This window comes from Oenanthe melanoleuca, chromosome 20 (genome assembly GCF_029582105.1).
Source record: "Oenanthe melanoleuca isolate GR-GAL-2019-014 chromosome 20, OMel1.0, whole genome shotgun sequence".
NCBI lineage: Eukaryota > Metazoa > Chordata > Aves > Passeriformes > Muscicapidae > Oenanthe > Oenanthe melanoleuca.
Window position 1 is genome coordinate 5069796 of NC_079353.1, and position 17635 is coordinate 5087430.

The window sequence follows — 17635 nt, forward strand, 5'->3', positions numbered from 1 at the left end:
CTTTTTGCCTTGTCAGCTCTGTGGGTCTTGGAAAAACAAGATTTGATGGATATTGAAAAAATTGATGTCTGCACAGGTTTAGCCAAAGATTGTCACGATCATCTCAGGACCCACGTGGCTCACAGGACTGAACTTGAAGAAACCTCTTTCAACATCTGCTCATGACAGAGCAATTCCAGATCCAGGAGTGCCTCCAGACAGTGTCTTCCCTTCTGTGGCATTGAATTTGCATTCATTAAGCCCAGAGTTTTAATGATTTATGGAGATTTATAAAAAATGGCAGCTCAGAGCTGCTGACACTCTCAAAGCTTCTGACAGGAGTTCAACACATCATAAATCCATCCCAGTGTGAAATATTGAATGAAAACTGGTGCAGGCATATCTGCAAGTGTTAACAAGACCCATAAAATAAAGGATTCAGGAAAACTAAAATTATCAGTGTGCTCCAAACCCAAGGAGATAACATATATAATCACAATAGTATAATAATGATAATGTTAGTAATAATACTACTAATAGAGTTACCAGTCTCCTTGTCATTGTTCATTATTGTCACTGCCCCGATAATTCTCAGCTCCAAGGATGGACAGAGGCAGTCATGCTTTAAGAAACAACCCCTGTGCTTTGGGAAACAAATTCCAGCTTCTCCTATCCCTTAGAACAGCAACTTGGGATCTTTGGGATAAAAGAAGCCCGGAAAGGCTCTGGAGGAGCTCCTGGCACTCACACAGCAAGGTGAGCATTGGCTCATGCCGAGCCCCAGGGCTTGAAAAACTGGAGTTTAAACAAAGAGGCCCCTGGGACAGACTCCTTTTTATTTACAAGTGAATCAGCAGAGATGGCAAGGCCGATTTGCAGTGCCTGCCCAGCATCTCTTAAAGACTTTAGAAAAAGACAGACTTCTTCCAGGTGACCTCTGTCCTGCCTTGCCACACCTTCCCCCTTGGTTACCTTATCACAGTTGCTATTAGCTCACGCAAATCCACAGCACAAGCTCCTTATCTTTACATCTTCCTCACCCAAAAGGTAACCTACTTCAAGATGCTGAGCAACAACAACAAAAAATCACTAAAAAACTAAGTAAAAAAATTACTCTACATCTCTGAGGACAGCTTCAGCCAAGGCAGAATGGAGCAAAATATATGTGGAGAAATGAGCTGAGCTGAGCTGAGCTGAGCTGAGCTGAGCTGAGCTGAGGAGCAGGATACTCCTGCAGCCAGAGCCAACGATTCCTCAGCCCAGAACCGTGGAACAGGAAATGTGGGGGGTTCCCCAGCTCAGATGCCTTTGATGTACTCCTTCACCTTTGCACATCTGTTGTCCTTTCCACCTTGTTTATTTAGAATAAAAACGGTTCGAAACAAGGCCTTATTCATCAGCGACCAGCCAACAATACCCCAGCTTTGTTGTGTGGGAAATGATTTGTATATAATAAAGCAATATCAGTTTGTGTACATTGAGCAAATGTTTCCTGGTTTTCCTGACCACAACCTGTTGTAAAAAAACAGGCTCTCCTACACTTTATTTTACTTTAAAAGCAGATTCAACAGCTCCCAATTTAATCAAACCCCACAAGGATGGCACAAAAAGGCAGCACCTTCCAGCTCCATCTTGGAGCCCCAGAGGATGAGGAGGAGGCAGTGATGTGAACAGCACATCACCACAGCCCAAGATGATCTTTGATGAGCTGCTGGGTCTGCTTCTGCCTCAGCCCCTGCCCCAGCTCTTGGTCCCTCGTGTGTCCCTGAGCTCTGGCAGCAGCTGTGGGAAAGGTGCCACACTGATGTCCCTGCAGTGCACAGAGAGGGGATGCAGGGCTCGGCATGGCAGCTGGATGTCAGATGTCTGCTCATGCCCTTCCCCTCCTCCCTGCCTCGTGCAGTGTTAGCTGGGCTTTTCCATTACCCAGGTCCTCCTGTGCACTCCGGGAAATGGAGTGCTGATTGCACTTCAGGAGCTAAACATTCAGAGCCTGAATTATTTATCTGCAAGCCTGCAGAAACGAGCCAAATCCCCAAGTGAGGTGGAACAGCTCTTGGAAGAAAATCAAAAGGGGGTGCAAGGGCTGCAGGGGTGGGTATGAGGAGCTGCATGGTCAGAGCCCCACACGTGCACATCACATCTGCTGGGACTCTTCCTGCCCAGTGCTTTATGTACTGGAGGGTGTGGAGTGCTCAGGTGTAGGTTCTGATCCAGAGACTCTTCTGGGAAACTGCTCAAGAGCCACCTCTGTGCCTCAAACCAGCCACTGTGACCCCAAAAAGCAAAGAAAAACGCCCAGATGTGTTAATGCAAATGCAGGGGGTTTAGGGTGTCCCACAGCTTTCCTGCTCAGCTCCCTCAACTCTGGAGGCACAGAGCATCCTCTGCAATCACAAACCCAGCCGTGCCCAGCCTGACAGTGCCTGGCACGGTACGGAACCATGCACGTAGTGCCACGATAGCTGTGGTTGGGTTCGCTAATGTCCCTGCACCTGCTCCTGCTCTTTCGCTATTACGCCAGTTCAGCCTCAGCAATAGCTGGAGGAGAGACCGAAGTCCTGTGGCTGCTCTCTGCCGCCACACACGCGGACGCAGCTCCTCCAGCGCTGCTTCCCCCTCGGTCTGGGGCAGGGATGTACCCCAGAATTTCTCCATGAGCCTGCCGGGGGTGCAGCGGGGCTGAGACAGCCCCGGACCAGGGTGGGCGGCCCGAGCCTGGGGGCTGCGAGGCTGCAGGTGCGCAGGGGGCCGGGAAATAGGGAGGGTTTGATGGGATGCCTGAGCCCTTATCCTTATCCCTGCTCTCACCCCCTTCTTCTCGCTCCCCATCCCTCTCCTCCTCCTCTTCCCCCCAGACACAGCCCCCTCTCCCTGCCCTTCCCCTCCCGCTCCCCAGCTCCCATCCCGTCCCTCTCCCTCCATCCCTCCCGTCCCTCCCTCTCGCTCGCATCCTTTCGCTCCGGCCTCAGTTTCCCCGCCATTGGCCCGAGCAGCGGCGGCTCCGCGGCGATTGGAGGAGGTTTCCGTCCGTCAGAGCGCTGCCCGGAGCCCGGCCCGTCCCCCGGAGCCCGAGCGGAGGCGGCGGAGCGCGGGCAGCGGCGGCGGCAGGTACCGGGCAGCGGGCATGGCAGCGGGCACTGCAGCGGCCAGCGGGAGCGGGGAGGGATGCGAGAGCCGGGGATGGACGGGAGAGCCCCGGCGGGACCCGGCGGGACCCGGCGGGCGGTGCCTGCAGGCTGCGGGGAGCCCCGAGGGCGCGGGGATGGGCGCGGGGATGCGGAGCGCACGGGGCTCGGCCGGGGCTCAGCCCCGCTCTGGTGCGGGGTCCGTGCCGGGAACAGCCCGGTGGGACAGCCAGAGAACGGCCCGGGTCGCTGAGGCTTTCCGCTTTGCGATAGTCTGCGAGGATGCTGCAAAGGACTGAATCACTGCGGTTTGGGATTTCCCTTGTAGCGTGACCGTGTATTTCTGTAGAAAATTTAAATGATGCTGAGAAAAGACAGAAGGTGGGGAAAGGTAGTAAAGTGGCATGGCAGGATCCTTACAACAAGAAAAAATGTTACGTTAATGATCAATTAATTACTGTTTCACAGGAGCAGAACTGAAGTTAGTAGCGGGCAGGATGCTGGGTGGAATCAGAGCACTTTACTTACTTGCTCCATATTACTTTTATAACCCATTTGTTCAGATGATACAAATCAAAAACTGATATAATAAAACTATGTTTCTGAGCTCTGCGAGCCTAAAAAGCACAAGTGGACCTTAATCACATGGTTTTGTTGCATTAACATTTTATTACCATTTTATTGGCTATTTGATTTTACCAAGCAACACACTACAAACCTGAAGTTATCCCTGCCTGGCACTTATTTATTTATTTATTTATTTATCTATCTATCTATCTATTTATTTATTTATTTATTTATTTATGGGCTCCTACTTTCTATAGTGTCACTTGGTTGTAAAAACACACTTAAAAATAGCATTTGAGGCAGAAATGAACACAAAGGAAATCTTTAGAAAAGTGTGTCAGAACTCTTGTGTACGTGAGAAAGGATGAAACTGCGGGGGGAGCGGGTTACTCAGATAATGAAAAGGAAAAAAAAAATGTAGCTATTTATATGCAAAGAGGTCCGGCTTGCAAATTGCCAAAAGTGATCGGAAACTGAAGCAGCGGCTCTGTGCGCTGGGCGGGCTGGGGCACAGATCGGAGCCACCTGCCCCGCCAGGACTCATCAGAGCCCTGCGGTGGCGAGGAGCGTGCTCAGGTGTCGCCAGTGCCACCTGAAGCCCTGGGAAGCGGCAACTCCGCTGATATTTCCGTAAATTCCCCTGCCCGTGGGGCAAACTCGGTGGCAGTGGCAGAAACATGAATTGTGACCCTGGGATGATAGATGAGAGTGGAAACAGCGATTTGGGTTGGATACTCTTGGCCAGAGGAACCAGGAGCTACCTGAGCAAGTACTCGCTCGAAGTCTTTACAGAGATTAGAGATTCGAAGGGGGAAGATGGGATCAGCCACGAACAAAAGAAATACCCACCGGCTTAGGGAGATCAGCATCCAGCTGCTCGGTGCCTCATGACTGCAAACTCCTCCAGGCAGTTTTAATCTTTTTTTTTTTTGTGCATATGTTTGCAGCACGGAGCATTCTGGGGAGGATCCTGCCCTCCCGTTTGGGACTTTACACCCTGCAGTAGCAGGGAATTACGGCTCTGTTTTATGCTGCTCGTTTTGCTGAGTTCACCCCAAAAAGCATCACTGAGCACTTGGTTTGCTTTTCTTTATTTTAATTGTGTGTACCAAGCCCAGAACTTTGCCTTTGCATAGATGAAGGTGCTCATATGCAGGATGCCATGCACTCTGCTTTACCATGTGGGTTTTTTGTCTTCCTCACACGGTTGCATGAGGTGCTGCCTGTAAGTTGATTATTCAGAGCCTGGGACATTTGTATCTTGCATAATCACAGTGAATGGTGGAAAAGTTTTGCAAGACTTTGCACCCACGGAACAGTGCTGGCAGCTTTTTGCTGGTGGGTTAGTGAGATGCTGGGTATGACTTCAGGGAAAAGATTCCTCCTTTGGATTTTGTGCTTCACGAATTGAGGTTGCTGTGTTAAAGCAACATATAAGAGTTATCAGAGCCCTGAAATTCATCAGCCTGGGCTTCTCTGGCTGCCCTGAAGGGTGCTGTGCTTCCCCAGCTCAGTTAAAAACTACATTGTCTCGGTCTGGTGAGGGGCTTGTCCTTGTGCAGAGGAGCAGAATTTGGGAGCTGTAGCAGCCCAGAGCACGCCACAGGCAGGATCGGGGCTTTGTCCGCAGGGTCGGCGGCAGCGTGGCTCTCCCTGCACCTGTCCCAGCTACCCCAGCCCTCTGGGATCTCCTCTCCTGCAGCCACTCTGCTTTCCCTTTTCAAAACTGATTTATTGCTAGACCTCCCCGGCACAGAATTAGTTTTGTTCCATCCTGGCCTTGGGTGACCCGCTGGCGTGCGAGCGGGCGCGGAGCGGCGGGCGGGAGAACAAAGAGTTCTGCACGCACGGCGCGGGGAAAACCTCCAGAGGGGCAGAGACTTCATCTGCTTATGCATCCCACACAAAAGCATCCAGCCCACTTCAGTCCATGGGTAAGTGATTGTGGACAAGCACTCAGAGAGGGCCACTAACTCCAGTGGATTTGTGTCAGAGCTCTCTCTAGCACAGAGGAGAGCGTGTGATGAGGCAGTGAAGTGTTTAATATTAGCAGAGCGGTGTTGTTCTAACCTCAGATCTCTCTTCAGGTTCTACAGAGTTGCTGCTGACAAAAATAGTGTAATTCCACCTCTAGACTGTAAATGAGCTTGAGCAGTGGGCATATGTTAGCACTGGGAAATACTCTGTTTATTCTGGTTCAGCAAAGTGCTGAGCCTTTCCAGCAGCTTTTGAAATTCCTGGAGCAGTGAAGCCCCCTGTCTTCTCCTGTGCTATTTCACTGACATCTAACTGAATTTAATTGCTGTTGTTAATGGCATATTGCTTTATGGCATCAATAATCTTCAGTCACTGAAACTCCAAAAGCTTGGCTTGGTCACTTTAAGGAAAAAAATGAAGCTGACAAGCTTTGTTTAACTGTGGCTGATGGTTTGAAGGAGTTAGGGAGTCATTTTAATATTGAAAAACCAAGCTCAAGCACTTATTTCCCTAAAAAATACTTTGATTTTGTAATATTCTGGCTAAGAAAAAATCCAAGAAAAAGTACTTTTTGTCATTTTTATAGCTTCATATTTTTCAGTTCAAGTGCTTTGGATATCCTCTGTGCTAGGAGTTTATTTTTCTAGATGGGATTAAGAGATAAAAAGTATATAATTAGATTCTAGAGTTTTGATAAATGGTAGCAACCCATGACACAGAAATAAAAAGTCCCCAAAATATCTGAAGGACTTGAGCTCTTTTAGACTTTTTCTTTCATAGCCTCTCCTTGAAAAACTGCATTAATCTTTTTAGCTTGCCGTATTCCAAACAAATCAGATTTGAAATTTTAATTCAATATTCTTTTGCTTTAAAACCCCCGTAGGAAACAGAATCTCAGCCAGTGAGAGCAGTGACGAGGCTGCTCTGCCTTGCCTGGGCTGGAAGGATTTGCCCAGGGCAGATGCTGTGGAGCTTTATGTTAGCATAAGAATTCCCAGAAAAAAAGGATTTCCTCCAAGTGCTTTCAGAGCTACTTTATGTTCTCCTTGGATTGCTGGAGTGAATTCAGTCACTGAGGATTTAGATCTTTGAGCCAGATGTGGGCCTTGGTTATAGCAGAATCAGCCTTTTCTGGAGTCCCCATATAACCCTGAGTAACCTGTTATCCCTTTAGGGTTGCATATTCTCCTCTTATTTGGCAGCGACCTTGAAAAGAGTTTAATTCAGAGAAACTGAATTAAAAGGAGTGAAAAGTAGGTAACCAGGCTGTGATACACTGATTACCTGTCTCCAATATCCTTGTTTTTAAATAATTTAAATTTTGAAATGCTGCCTTTTTTCAAGAGACATTAAAAAGAGTTTGCCTGCTACCACGAACCAGCCAATTTTTGTTCCCTTGAATTCTCTGTTTCTTTTTTTGGTGATCTTGAGAGCCCTGCTTGGGTGCCTTGTGTGAACAAACACCACCCTGGCTGAGCAGCAATGGCAGGGTCAGGAGCATCATTTCTTAAGGAGCAGAGGTCAGACTCAGTCCTCAGTGGCCTCCCTGAGTCAAAGGCCAAGGACAAAGTTATTCTGCTGTGTCCATTTCTCCTGCTGTGAGGACTGTGGGATGGGAGCAGGTCCACACCACGGAAAGCAGAAAAGCTCCTGAGCCAGAAATGGAAGTCACACTACTCTGCTATATGGAAGTGGGAATCCCTTGAAGGCAGTTTCCAGATTTCCAAGTAAATCCATCCTCACAGCTGCTGTCCAAGGCTGTGATTCCTGGTGCGTGAGAAAGGGAAGGGTGCAAGGCAGAGCGTGTCTCCTCACTGCTCATGGACAGCAAACCCCTCCGAATCCAGCAGGTGTTTGGGGCTGACAGTGGGAACATTATATCCCTGTTTATTCCTTTATCTCAGGAAGAATCACCAATTTGGCACCAGTTTGCTCCCTGGCAGTTGGAATGAGTTGCTGACCTGGTTGAGCAGTGTCAGATGAGGGATGTGCCAGCCTGCAAGAGGGGCAGCCTGCAGAGCCTGTGGTGCTTGCAGGGACTGTGCACTCGCCTCTGGACACCTCTTTCTCTGTCCCTTAGTGTGGATATTGATGTTTGTGTGTGTGGAATTGCTGTTTCATACTGAGCTGGGATTCTCAGAGAAGTCTCTTAATGCTGAAGGATATGGCTCAGCGTTTTTCCACCTCTCAAAGGAGTCAGTGGAGTCTCACTCTTCTGATCAGGGGGGATTTTTATTTATTTATTTAGAGGCATTCAGCCATGGGAGAAGCCAGCAGCCACAGACAGCACAGCCAGGATGCACCTGCCCATTTACAGCCCCCTGTGCTTTGTGGCCATGGTTGGGATTTTCAGTGCTTTCTGCACGAGGTGTTGCTGCACCCTCTGTTAGAACTTAGTACAAGGAGTTGCCATTGGAATGAATCTGAGGTTTCTAAGGGAAGTAGCATGCCAGGCTGGCTTCTTCCCACCCATCCTTGGTGGCAGTGGTCAGCAGCCCTGCACGCTGCCACTGTGCTGATCTCATGCTCTGCCCCCATTCCCCTTTGGGCCTGAGTTCCTGCCCTTCACCTCATAGCTGCTCTAATTTTTAGTTGTGGTATTGGTCTGGGATTTTGAGTCAGAGAATGAAGAGGAGTCATCCTTTTGAAAGTGTTCATCATTTCCTCTCAATGACACAAATAGGGATCTGCCCTCTTCAAAGAAATCCCCCAATATACCACAGCCTGTCAAGATCTAGGGTATTGCATGAGCAAATGCAAATTATCTGCAAGCTGACATTCTGTTTATCTAAAAGTATGAAATAAAATGAAGAGTGATGCCTGATTAGCTCATCTTTAGGGGGTGGATGGGGAGTACTTGCTGTCAGGAAACTTAGAGGCTGCAGATGCCATGTCAGAAGTCTTCCAGCCATGTGCCAGTGCTGGACCAAGTTCCCTGTGCCACATCAGATTTGTGCTGAATGGGTTAATTTTGCACCATCTGGCTTAGTGCTAGATCAAATATTGTTTCTGTTGTGGTAGCCAACATGAGGCCAGAATAAGCTCAGAGTAATATCCTCAGCTAATCCAACAGAAATATGATTATGTACCTGTTCCTTCTCCAGATCATATCTGCAATAATGGGTGATTTAGCAACATAAAACATTCCTTGTGGAGACAGGGGAGAAGACTGAGGGTGGAGTACTTCTGCTGGGAATACAGGCTCTGACAGCTGGGGTTGTTCATCCTGGAGAAAATACGGCTCTGGGGAGACTTTAGAGCCCCTTCCAGTGCCTAAAGGAAACTGGACAAGGAATTTTTACAGGGGCATAGAGTGATAGGACAAGTAGGAATAGCTTCAAACGGAAAGAAAGTAGTTTTAGGTTAGGTATTAGGATGGAATTCTTCCCTGTGAGGGTGGTGAGGCCCTGGTGCAGGTTACCCAGAGAAGCTGTGGCTGCCCCATCCCTGGAAGTGTCCAAGGCCAGGCTGGATGGGGCTTGGAGCCACCTGGGATAGTGGAAGGTGTCCCTGCCCATGGGCAGGAGCTGAGGTCTCTGAGGGCCCTTCACACCCAAACCATTCTGTGATTCTGTGACTTGAGGGATGTGGGTAACCTGAATGTGATGATCTCCTTGCAGCTGGCAACAGATACACAATAGGAATGTTTAACTCAGATTAGGTACTTAGCTTTAAACAAGTCATTATAGACAAAAAATTGTAGTCCTAGTGCAGAATGGCTTCCTAGGGAGTCACCTGAAACACAGCAATGGAGATGATTTAACTTTGCATTTTGCATGCTGCAGTGACCTCCAAGGTGCTGCTCTGAGGTTAACCAAAGCAGAACAGCTGGAGTTCTACTGCATTTTGAAGTATTGCACCTTTCAAGCAGTGAGTTCATTTAAGTGCTGTCTGGGAGGCTCTGCTGCTCCCCTGCTTGGCAGGAATCTCAAGACTAATACCTAAGAGGATTAGGGAGCATCTCTGGATGTTAAACAAGATCCAGGCTAAGCGGTGTGCACCGGTGAGCTCGTGTTCTCAGGGCTGTTTGGGGAAGCTCTTACTTGCTGATCTAGAAAAAAATGAATGGGTTTGGGGGGAAATACCCTTCCCTCAGCTGAATCCTTGGTGTGTCTCTCATGCTCCCACCTGGCTCTGTGTTTCCACCTGCCCGTCTCATGTTGCCCTGTGCTCACTGCAGTGCTGAGTGTTGATGAACAGTTTCTTTTTCTGGGATGATTTTAGCTCTTCTAATGTGCTCCTCAGAGCTCTCTGTTGTCTGGACATGAATGAGTGGGCATCCAGCCCACCAACACAAGGCTGAGCTGGAGAACTTGTCTTAGAAAGCTCAAGCTAAAGTCTGGTAGAGCAAAATAACCTTTTGGTGTGTGATTTGCCCCAGAAAGTCTCTGAAGTGCAGAGAAGAGGGACTGGAAGGGAATTGTGTCTCAGGAAAAGGTGAAGTTCTAGTTAGTTTCATGGTAACATACCATCTGGTTTTCCTTTTTGCTTCTTTCATATTGGTCAAACCATAAGGATGAAAAAGTGTACGTGCCTGTCAACCCTGGTAGATGTCAACATTATTGAGATACATCTGTTCTGAGCACAGCACCTTTGAGTTGTGTAATGCAGGATGTTGCATTTTTTTGCATTTTAGCTTTTCTATCTTTAGAAGCACCAGAGAATCACATGTCTCACATTCTTTATTTGGGTTTTGCTCATTTTGTTTAATTCCTTACATCATAAAGGATTTGCCTGAGTCTGCATCTTCTGCTTGGAAACAAAGAAGGGACAGCTGTGGGAACTAACTGGTAATGCTTGGGAAGAGCTGACCAGCAGCTCATGCAGAAAGAGGGTGCTGAATACAGAACATCCTTTAATGGGTTGTAAGAACCCATTAACCATGAAAGAACCCATGGGAAGTAACACCACGCAGGGCTAGGGGTTGGGAAAATGCTGGTGGTGGATCTGGAAACACCCAGCTCCATGGGCAGTGACAGAGATGGACAGAGCTGTGCCAGCGTGGAAACCTTCCCAATGTATGGTAGGAAAAAGACATTAAAGCAAGAGTGACATTAGGGAGGGGGAGTTAGGAATTACAGCATAAAATACCCTTTTGTCTGGTTAATCTGTGCTGTGGCAAAAAGCAGTGTCCAGGTTAAATCTGCTCCATACGTTGGCACTGCAAGTTTTTAAAGATGGTCTGAGGCAGCTGCAGCCAATTGTATTTGCACAGATAAGCTGGAACAAGTAAATAGACTCAGAAAATCTGGCTAGATTTATCTTCAAAGCATTTTCAAGCAGCTAATTGAAAATTATCCAAGCCACCTTCCTGATTTCCTGCATATTATTGCAATAATTTCCCGGTGAATGGAAAGCACTTGGAAAACATACAAAGGGTTTCTGAGTGCTAAGCTCTACTGTTTGGAATTTATGTAATTATAAATATGTCCTTGCTCATGTGATAATTCAAAGCCAGTTTCTGCTGCTCTCTTCCATGCTTCAGACTCCAGTAGAGCTAATCATGTAAAAGCAGGTCTGGACATGAGGGGTGGGTCAGGATATTCCTATTGTCCCCCATTCCTAGAACTTCCTCCCTCATCCTCTGCCTGTCCCTGCACACTGATGGTGAGCACAGAATTCAGTACACAGTCAGCTGGCTGCTCTCTGGGTGTGTTTCTCATTCCTGAAACTTTTCCATGTGTGCAGGACCATGCTGTTCCCACAGGAATTGCTTACCAAAGGCTCCAGTCTGGTCCTGGTGCCAACCCCACGATAGCAGCATCCTCTGTATTGCTGATCCAAAGGGATGCTTTTTAAAATTGGGCTAAAAATGTCAGGTTTACACTTGGTGTGAGCTAGGTGAAGTTCCTCAGCTGCCAGGAAACCAGTTCAGTGTTCCTCAGAACAGCTCACTCATCCCATTCTTGCTTTTATCTCCCTTGCACTGATCCAGTGCCCTAAGGACAAGCCCTGTTCACAGGACTGGCAGTGGATTTATCTCACTTCTGGGAGGCTTCCCCACTCCTAAAGCAGCCTGTGGATTGCACTTGACCCATATGGTGTTTATCAGCCATGACAGAAGGAGTGCTGCTAATCCTCTGAAGCTGAACTCTCCAAGGAAAATTCTGTGTGTGCTACCAAGAGAAGTTAAATGGACAAACCCGGATGGATTTATCTCTTGCTGCAGTAATACGAGCTTGGTACTTGGATGTGGACTTTCCCAGATTCTAAGTGCTTCATCAGTAAGTCCAGGCTCACACACACATTGAGGAAAATATAAATAGAGGAGACCCAGAGGAAAATAAAGGAGACCCATCACAGCCACCCAGCATTGCCTGGGGCTGCTCCTCTCCTGTTTGCAGTACTCTTCCTGATCATTTTAAATCCCTTACCCCAGTTCATTAGGAAATACCTCCATGTATGCAGTAGAATTGAAAAAAATGCTAAATCTATTCATAAACTGTGCTCAGCTGTGGAAAGCTGAAGTTATGTATAGATGTTATTTGCCACAATAATACCATATAAAAGTCAAAAAACCATATAGTGGAAGGGAAGATTAACTATTATTGGGCATGTTTCAGCAAATGGGATTATTTTGCATGTCAGTTATGAGTTAATTTGCAACATTAATCTCATTGCAGTCCTTGGCAGAAATACAGAATGTTTTTAATTGGTCCTGTGACTTTTTAAATGATCACCTGATGAAAAGCTTGTAAGTTTTACTATTGATTTAATGCTAAATATTATGGGGGGGGAAGTCTTTACAGATTTCATCAGGAAATACAAATCATATGCTTTCATTACCTTGCTACTTCTGCTGTGTTGACTCGATAATGTTGGCACTCTGGAACCAGCTGTACAGTGGGAAAAAAAGTAGAAATCTTGCAGCAAAATGAGAAAATCTATGGCAGAGAGATAATAGCATTGGGACTGATTCAGTGTAAGCAAGAAATCACCCGCTGAGTCATTAAAAACTGAGATGAATGGGAGGCAATAAATGGATGGCTCGGAAGAATATGAATGATTAGGAAGTGCATGAAGTTGCTTGGGATTTTTCCCCTGAAGATTATATTTTGTCCTCTGAAGTGGCATATGGCTCCTGTGGAAGCTGATACCCACAGTGAACGTGTCACAGCCAGTTTATAAATACTTCAAGAGATGCCAAGCAGCTCGGGGGGTGGCACAGAGTAGGAGTGGGCTCCATGCCCATGGCACCTGGGCACGAGTCATTAGCCCAGGTCCCCTGGGATCTGTACAGGAGGGGGTGTGGGGCTGAGAAGGCTTCTGGGTGGGGGGAAACATCTGCTGCCTGGAGGAAAGGCTGGCTGCTTCCTCAGAAATGTTTCACCCTGTTTGCTGTTAACTCACACTGACAGTGGCAGGAGTTGAAGGGGGGATGATGTGGTCACCTGGGTCTGCTGCCACCAAGGATAAAAAACCTTTGATGAAGGGCTATAATCTCTTTCCTGACTCCTGAAACACCAAAATTTCAATATAAATTCATGAGGTATCAAAGTAGAGATCCCAGTGTTTGAAGGAGTTCCCTCCAGGGTGGAGCAGGGCCAGTTTGGGAGTTCACGACTCTTGCTTGCATATCAGGTAATAACAGAGATGTGCTTTCCCTGTCTGCTGAAATCAGTGAGAGCAAAATCAATCCCCAGCCAAGAAACCTTCTTTACAAGTGCAGCGGAGTGTAACATCAGACATGAGTCTGATACAAGTCTGATAGGAGGAGGGTGCAGCTGCAGTGCTGGCTGCTGTGCAAGGAGGCGTTTGATTTACATGAGTATGAACCAGTCCGCCCCTTAGAGCCTGATTCAGCGCCTAATAATCACTCCTGACTTTAACAGAGTGCTAAAGCAGGCTTATTTATTGCTTCCAATATTGCATGCAGAGATGAGAAACAGATTTAGAGCTGTAAGAGTCATAAGAACACTGGAGAGGCAAAAAAAGTGGAAAAAATAGATCCTTGCACCAAGGCATCTTTTTTTCTGGTGCCAGCGCGTTACAACAGTCTGTCTCTGCAGCAAAATTTCAACCCCTGCAGTCAGTTTTTGCATTTACATTTTGCAAATCAAAGTTACCTGGCTGTACTCAACTAGCTAAGGTAGGAGTTACCTGGAGGAGTGCAGTTTGGAGCTGCAAAGCACTGCCCTCCTGCCCACCACGCTCACCCTGCACTGTCATCAGATCCCTGCTGGAATCTGGACCCTGAAGTAGGAAACAGTCCATGCACTCTGCTCCCCAGACAGCATAATTGAGATAAAATTATTTGCAAATGAAAGTTGGACCTCATTTGTTTAACTCACTTTAAGGACCAGACATGCTGTAGCACTTCTGACATGAATGTTTAAGATTTGGTAGCACACATGGGCTGTCCTCTGCCCTTCTGGGGTGGGAGCAGCACCTTGCTGCTCTGAGCATCACCTTCTGCCCAGTCCTCCTGCCCCACTGCCTGGTGCAGAGAAGCACAACTGTTTAGCAAATGTCAATCATTTTTTTTACATCAACACACAGGTAAGTACTAAAGTCTTCACCAAAGGTTGCAATATTTCCAGGTTAAAGCCATCTGAACATCGTTCATTTTATCAGGGAAAAAAGAAAGCCCTTTTTCCCTCTTCCATGCTGATGAGGCTGTCATGTCAGGGGGAAAATTTTTGTAGGAGCCTCTTGAACAGATATTGGCAAAATTATTAAGAAATACAGGATGCTTTGAGCATGCTCTCTAACAAAACAGTTCTTGCCTAGCATTTGTTGCATATTTAAGACCAGTATTCAAGGGAGAACCTTGAATACTTTTCATCATTTATAGTTCAGCCAAGGCATTTAAGGAAAAATACTCCTGGTTGCTGGCACGGTCAGGTGCTGCAATGCACAGGAATGGGGTGAAAGAAGGCAGTCTGCATCAGTAATCAGGTTAGAGTCAGCTGCCTCTGCCCTCCAGCCTGCTCTGAAATGGCATGTAGTCTAATTAGTTATAGAAAGGATTTTACTGAATAGTTGTAAACAGATCTGAGGGCTTGGAATAAAATCAATCTGACTGTGGAAACTTTTCAGGATAATTATAAACTGTTACTGGCAGAGTGTGAAAGAGAGACCAAAGGACTTCTAGCAGTGGGAAACTTGTAGTTGTGTGGGCTGTTCTCTGCAGGGGAAGAAGGGGGATAGGGGTTGTGGGGTCTCACCATGTGTTTATTAGAGGAGGGATAAGGGGTTTTGAAGAGTCAGTGGGGACAGTGCCTTAGAGGTGCTTTTAAGGCTCTTGAATGTTTTGTTCTTTTCTGTTAGTGATGCCCTGACACCTGAGCTACCAACACATTCCATGGTGGAAGGCACATGACTAGGAGAACTGCATAGTGAAATGCTTATACTTATTAAAAGAAGAAAAAAAAAAATAATAATACTTGAGGGGTTTGAGCATGGTTTTATATAAAGGCATGTAAAAATTCTCTTTGCACAGATCAGAATGGTCTTGGCTCAGACCTTCACCGTCTCCCTATTGAAATAAGTGCTGAAAATTGCATCTCCTGGACAGGCTGGTCCTCTCTGCCCCACAGCGCCAGCCTGGCCACCAGCCCACCCCGGACTCTGCGCTCCCGTCCATGGCAATGCCGCGGAACTCCAGCAGGCAGAACGGCTTTTGCTTCGCGCAGCCCCTGGCCTTGCCCCGCGCATCGCCCGCTCCCGGCGGGCCCGGCCGGCCCTTCGGGGCAGCGGCTGCCGGGGCCGGCTGCAGCAGCGCCCTGGGCAATGGCATCGCCGCCCCGGGGGCCGCCAGCCCCTCGGACTCCTGCGCCCAGCCCCTCTGCCTGCCCTCCCCGGCCCAGGAGGAGCCCTTCGAAGAGGGGATTAAATACGTGTCCGCTGAAGGGGAGGACCTGGCCTGCGGCTGGGGGGGCTTCACCCCCGGCTGTCTGCAGCTCTGCAACACACCCAAGGGCGTCCTGTTCTTCCTGTGCGTGGCCTCCTTCCTGCAGGGCATGACCGTGAACGGCTTCATCAACACGGTCATCACCTCCATCGAGCGCCGCTTCGACCTGCGCAGCTACCAGAGCGGGCTGATCGCCAGCTCCTACGACATCGCCGCCTGCGTCTGCCTCACCTTCGTCAGCTACTTCGGGGGCAATGGCCACAAGCCGCGCTGGCTGGGCTGGGGCGTGCTGCTCATGGGCCTGGGCTCGCTGCTCTTCGCGCTGCCCCACTTCACCACGGGCCGCTACGAGGCGCGCTCGGCGGCCCAGCTGGGCCTGTGTGGGGGCAACCACAGCCTGCCCTGCTCGCAGGCGGCCTCCAGCCTCTCCGGCTACCGGTTTGTCTTCATGCTGGGCCAGTTCCTGCACGGCGTGGGCGCCACGCCGCTCTACACGCTCGGTGTCACCTACCTGGATGAGAACGTCAAGACCAACTACTCCCCTGTGTACATTGGTGAGTGGCGCCCGAGGGGCGGCTCCGCCTGTGGGGTTACGGGCCTCAGGTGCTCTCTGGCACCAGCTCTGGAGCTCTGGGCTCCCCGTGGGCTCCTTCTCTGAGCTCTGGGCTCCTTCTCTGAGCTCTGGGCTCCTACTCTGAGCTTTGGGCTCCTACTCTGAGCTCTTGGTTCCTACTCTGAGCTCTGGGCTCCTACTCTGAGCTTTGGGCTCCTGCTCTGAGCTCTGGGCTCCTTCTCTGAGCTCTGGGCTCCTGCTCTGAGCTCTGGGTTCCTACTCTGAGTTCCTGTCTCCTACTCCGAGCTCTTGGGCTCCTGCTCTGAGCTCTTGGGCTCCTACTCTGAGCTCTGGGCTCCTGCTCTGAGCTCTGGGTTTCTACTCTGAGTTCCTGTCTCCTACTCCGAGCTCTTGGGCTCCTGCTCTGAGCTCTTGGCTCTTACTTCGTCAGGTTACCTTAAATAAGCAAAGCAACTAATAGTTAAAAAGGTTATTTATTACAAAGCACATCTTATTACAAAGCACATCAGTCTCAAAAGCCAATGGCAAAGCAATGGCAAATGCAGTGGCAATAAGCGAATGGCTAGAAGCCAGGATGGCTAAAAGCACCAACTCTCCCCTGTACATACTCTTATATAGGATTTTTCCAACAAGCTAAGAAACAAACTCGGACCACCACTCCTTAGCCTATTAGAATTCTAGTTTCTCCACCCCTCTTTAACCTATTAGAATTTTAGTTTCTTAGCACGCCAGGTTACGTATAACACTACGCATACAACGTGTCTTGTTCTATCTGGAAAATGTAAGCAGTATTCTCACTATAGCTCTATTATGTCTAAGTCCTGTCTACAACTGTGGGCTTGGAGCCTCTTGCTGGAAATACCAGTATGTTTCAACCTTCACAAGAACTCTCACTGCTGCTCTGGCATTTGAAACCTTTCCCTTACTAAAAGCATTAAAGCCCACCCTAAAATTACTAATTTACTTCTACTTAAATGTCTTCTTTATGTGTGAATGGCTTAATATACTTCAGCCCATCCAAAGGCTTTAATTCAACCCCTGCACTCTGATTTCTCTCTGAAGAATTCAGAGAGACCCCTGACTCACTGACTCCAACAGCAGCCCTTGGGAAGCAGGGTGATGGCAGGGAGAGGATGGTGCCTCTGCCTTGGCCACCCCTCACTGGGAGCACTGTCCCAACACTGCTCAGCCTTCCTGGTGAGGGGCAAGGTGGAAATCAAGGACTTGGCAGCTGTTGGGGAGGTTTTTATTATTTACCAGGAGGAAAACTATGAGCTTGGTAGGGTGTTTTTCCTCACACAGCTCGTGCCTTGTAGATGGGGAGTGCCTCCTGCTCCTGGCATTAGCATCACTGGCAGACAGCCATAAAGCCATACCCCCACCTGTGCAAGGGAGCACAGAATCACAGCATGATTTGGGTGCAAAAGGACCTTTGAAGGTCAACTAGTCCCATGAGAAGGAACACCTTCAATTCACATGGGTAGCTCAGAGCCCCATCCAATCTGACCTTGAATGTTTCAAGGGATGGAACATCCACTGCCTGTTTGGGCAGCCTGT

The 17635-nt window shown here is 48.3% G+C and overlaps 1 protein-coding gene across 5 annotated transcripts in view; it reads left to right on the forward strand.

Annotated features, from left to right (window-relative positions):
* The first annotated feature begins 2551 nt into the window (after nt 1–2551).
* Nucleotides 2552–17635, forward strand: part of SLCO4A1 (solute carrier organic anion transporter family member 4A1) — a 28698-nt gene continuing 13614 nt past the window's right edge. The window contains exons 1-3 of one of the 5 annotated variants that reach the window (XM_056507636.1): nt 2552–2718; nt 2976–3090; nt 15094–16058. In XM_056507636.1, coding sequence (XP_056363611.1) covers nt 15236–16058 — 823 coding nt within the window. In that variant the 5' untranslated portion in view covers nt 2552–2718; nt 2976–3090; nt 15094–15235. Of the gene's footprint in view, nt 2719–2912; nt 3091–5218; nt 5609–11583; nt 11876–15093; nt 16059–17635 lie in introns of those variants that run through there. The other 4 variants (XM_056507634.1, XM_056507635.1, XM_056507639.1 and 1 more) reach the window with 4 other exon arrangements.